Source organism: Chelonia mydas, chromosome 5, assembly GCF_015237465.2.
Source record: "Chelonia mydas isolate rCheMyd1 chromosome 5, rCheMyd1.pri.v2, whole genome shotgun sequence".
Lineage (NCBI taxonomy): Eukaryota > Metazoa > Chordata > Testudines > Cheloniidae > Chelonia > Chelonia mydas.
The window spans coordinates 13,496,031-13,499,435 of NC_051245.2; the positions used below are offsets into that span (position 1 = coordinate 13,496,031).

General features: G+C 60.4%; 1 protein-coding gene across 1 annotated transcript in view; it reads right to left on the reverse strand.

Moving 5' to 3' along the window:
* The window catches only part of SKOR2 (SKI family transcriptional corepressor 2), a 39,802-nt gene extending 36,938 nt beyond the window's left edge, over positions 1-2,864 (reverse strand). The window contains exon 1 of the mRNA XM_037902457.2: positions 585-2,864. Within this exon, the coding sequence (XP_037758385.2) occupies positions 585-2,804 (2,220 nt within the window). The 5' untranslated portion in view covers positions 2,805-2,864. The remainder of the gene's footprint in view (positions 1-584) is intronic.
* Positions 2,865-3,405: the final 541 nt, after the last annotated feature.

Below are 3,405 nucleotides of genomic sequence, written 5' to 3' on the forward strand. Positions count from 1 at the left end.
TTATTTTCTTCCTTGAGCTAATTTGCCATTGGTAGATTTAACTGGACAGGAGCTATCAGAAAGGATCGAACTCTTTCATCCACTGAAAACAACTTACTGTAAGGAGCAGGGAGTAAGACAAGATGACCTAATAAATATTCTACACCTCTTGACTTCAAGTACTAACATTTAAATACAGAATGAAGCCCCCAAACCCTCCTGTGGTCCAGTCTGAATTATGTCTAAATTGCTCTATGTTTTTAAAAACACAGTTAAGGCCTTCAAGTGGCCCATTTGTAGGAAACAAAAATATCCTTTGGGGAAGGATGTAACCTCTGGAGCAGATTGCTCTCCCTTACTTCTGTTTTAGGGGGATGATTTCTCCACTTTACAAACCGAAATCTACTGTAAGGAAGAGAAATAACCCTCTACATTCGGTCTGAGTTCAAGAACAATTGGGCCGATTTGTATGAACCACCCTGCATATTTTATTTCTGTGGGGAACGCGAGCGATCCATCTTCCTTACGCATATGGAACCGATTCAGCCTAAAGGTGCATTTCAATAATAATAATTAGCTGGAAGGAGCCTAAAGGGGATATTTACATCTTTGTAGGAGGGCTGCTCCTCCAGTGATGGATGGTGCACTGGGCTGCTGCTGCTGCTGCTATTCCCCCCTTTCTGGGGGCCAGGGGGAGGAGGATGCAGCTCTGCACTGGTGTCCCCGAGTTTCTCCTCTTGCTGCTGCCTGGAGGAGTTGACGGAGAAGAGGCCAGTAGCAGCAGCCCGGTCCCTGCTGCCTCCTCCTTTCTCCGTCAGCCCCCGGCTCTGGAGGTACCGGCTGCTCCCCCCTAGGGCGTCCACCCCTTGGTCCCCCTCCTCCTCCTCCTCCGGCTGCTTGTGCCCCTCCACGTCCACCTCCTGCTCTTCCTCCTCGTCCTCCTCCTCCTCCTCCTCTTCCTCGCTGCTCTCCTCGCTGGGGTAGCTGCAGCTGGTGCCGCCGGGGGAGAGGAGGCGGTGCGGGGGCTGGGGCGGCGGCGGCGGGTGGCGCTGGCAGCCCGGCTCCTCCTGCATCAGCAGCCGCGGGGAGGCCGGGTGGTGGGGCCCGCTGCTGGCCCCGTGCAGCTTGGCCAGGCTCTCCGAGTCCTCCTTGCCCCCCACCGGCCGGAAGGCGCTGGAGTGGTGGTAGCCGCTGCCCGCCTTGCGGCCGGCCGGCCCCTCCAGCAGGTGGGGGTGGCGAGCCGGCACCCTGCCCCCGCCGCCGCCCGCCTCCGCCGCGGGGGACGCCGCGTCCCCGCCGCCAGGGGGCGCCTCGAAGAGCGGGTCCCTGCTGCTGGCCGGGGGCGCGGCCGCGGCCGGGGGGGTGCCCAGCCCGGCGGCCGCCGCCGCCTCGCCGCTGGGCTCGGCCAGGTCCAGGAAGGCCTGGCGCAGCAGGCCGGGGCCGTCGCCCAGGGAGCAGCTGAGGGCGCTGGGCGGCTGCGGCGGCGGCTGCAGGTAGGTGGGCACCGGCAGGCCGCCGGGGGCGCGGGGCGGCCAGAACATGCAGAAGGGCGGGTAGAAGGCGGCGTCCTTCCGGCCGGGCCAGAAGAGGCCCGAGAGGCCGCCGGCCGCCTTGTGGGCCTCGCCCGCCGCGCCCTCCTCCTTCTTGTGGCACAGGCCGAAGGCGGCGGCGGGGAAGCCGTAGGGGTGCGGGAAGAGGCCGCCGCAGCCGGGCAGCTTGTGCAGCACGCCGCCGAAGGAGCCCTTGCTGGGCACCGGGATGACCGGGTAGCTCCGCTGGCTCTTGCCGCCGCCCTCCAGCTCCTCGTCCTCCTCGAAGCGGCCCCGCTTCTGCTGCAGCTCCGGCGGCGGCGCCCCCAGCAGGTGCGGGCTCAGCAGCCCGCCGCCCACCACCGCGGCCGCCGCCTTGACCGAGCCCAGCGGGTGGCACTGGGCGGCCGCCGCCGCGCCGGGCTGGGGCGGGGCGGGCGGCAGGGCCCGCTTGCGGCTGCCGCCGTTGAACATGGCCTTGACGTCCTCCCAGGCGAAGACCAGCTCGTCCTGGGGGCTCTTGTCCGTCAGCTTGAGGTGGCGGCGCCAGGAGTTGAAGTTGGCGGCGTCGGGCTGCGTGTACTTGGCCTCGGGCGTGCGGTGGGAGTGGAAGATGAACTTGTTGGGCGAGAAGTACATGCTGCAGTAGCTGCACTTGATGCACTTGGCCCGGGAGCTGTTGTAGCGGGCCGGGATGAAGCTGCCCCGGCAGCCCCAGGCGCACTCGTGAGACACGTCGAAGGCGAAGTTGTCCGGCAGCTTGGGGGGCCGGTTCTCCCCCAGGAAGGACTTGCAGAGCCGCTCCGCCTCCCGCTTGGTGATCATGCCGCAGCGGCGGGAGGAGATGGGCATGGCCCCGGCCCGCCGCAGGATCTCCAGCTGCACCGGGGTGCACTGCACGCAGGTGATGCCCAGCGCCACCCTCCTGTTGTGGATCTCGTTGTAGCTGAAGTTCTTCAGCAGGGTGTTGGAGATCTGCGCCAGGCACAGCCGCTCCTGGCCGTCGATCACCAAAGACACGATGGGGATTCCGTACAAAATCACCTGGCCCACTTGGTTAGGCTTCATGCTGGCGTGGCTGGCTCGCTGCTGGCTCATGGAGTCCGGCTGGTAGGTGTTGGAGGGGGAGGAGAGCAGGATGTCCGTAGGTCCTGGCAGGGGGCTTGTCGCCATCTCTTCAGTGCTCAGCCTCGGGAGTCTTCTGTGGCCCACTGGAAGAGAAAAGAACATGGGTCTGCTGGGGATGGGACAGTGAAGCGAGGAAAAGCAAAAAGTCACTCCTTTCTGAGGCTGCATACTTCGGGGCAGCCCCTAGAATATTTGTCCTACTGTATTATATAGCCGCCATCGCGGGCCAACCCAACCGAAGTCCCTCACTTGAGTTTCTTCTGTCAGGGGCTGGGACACACTTTGGTCTATTGACAAGTGAAGCGGACGGAGGAAAGTTAAATCTTTTGTTAAAAAACGTGGACGCGAAAAGGTTTTCAGACCTGACAAGCGCTTATACACTTATTCCAGCCTAACATGCGCTGGAAAAGTACAAACGTGACGTCTAAAAATGGGAGAGACAAGGTAGGTAATATCTTTTATGAGACCAACTTTTGTGAAAGATATTACCTTACCCACCTTGTCTCTCTCATATCCCGGGAACAACAGGGCTACAACACCACATCTAAAAAGGAGTCATTTCACACCCTAGGATTGTTTTCTGCATTCCTACCATACCTTGCACATCTATTGACTTCAGTGGCAGTTCTGAATGGCAAAGCATCTTAAAATGTATTTATCCTAAAACGTATTTAATGTGACTCGATTGTCCTTAGTCCCAGGTTTAATTCACAATTTTGAATCGAAAGTTTAAATAATTGTCTAACATGAAACGAAATCCACATCACCA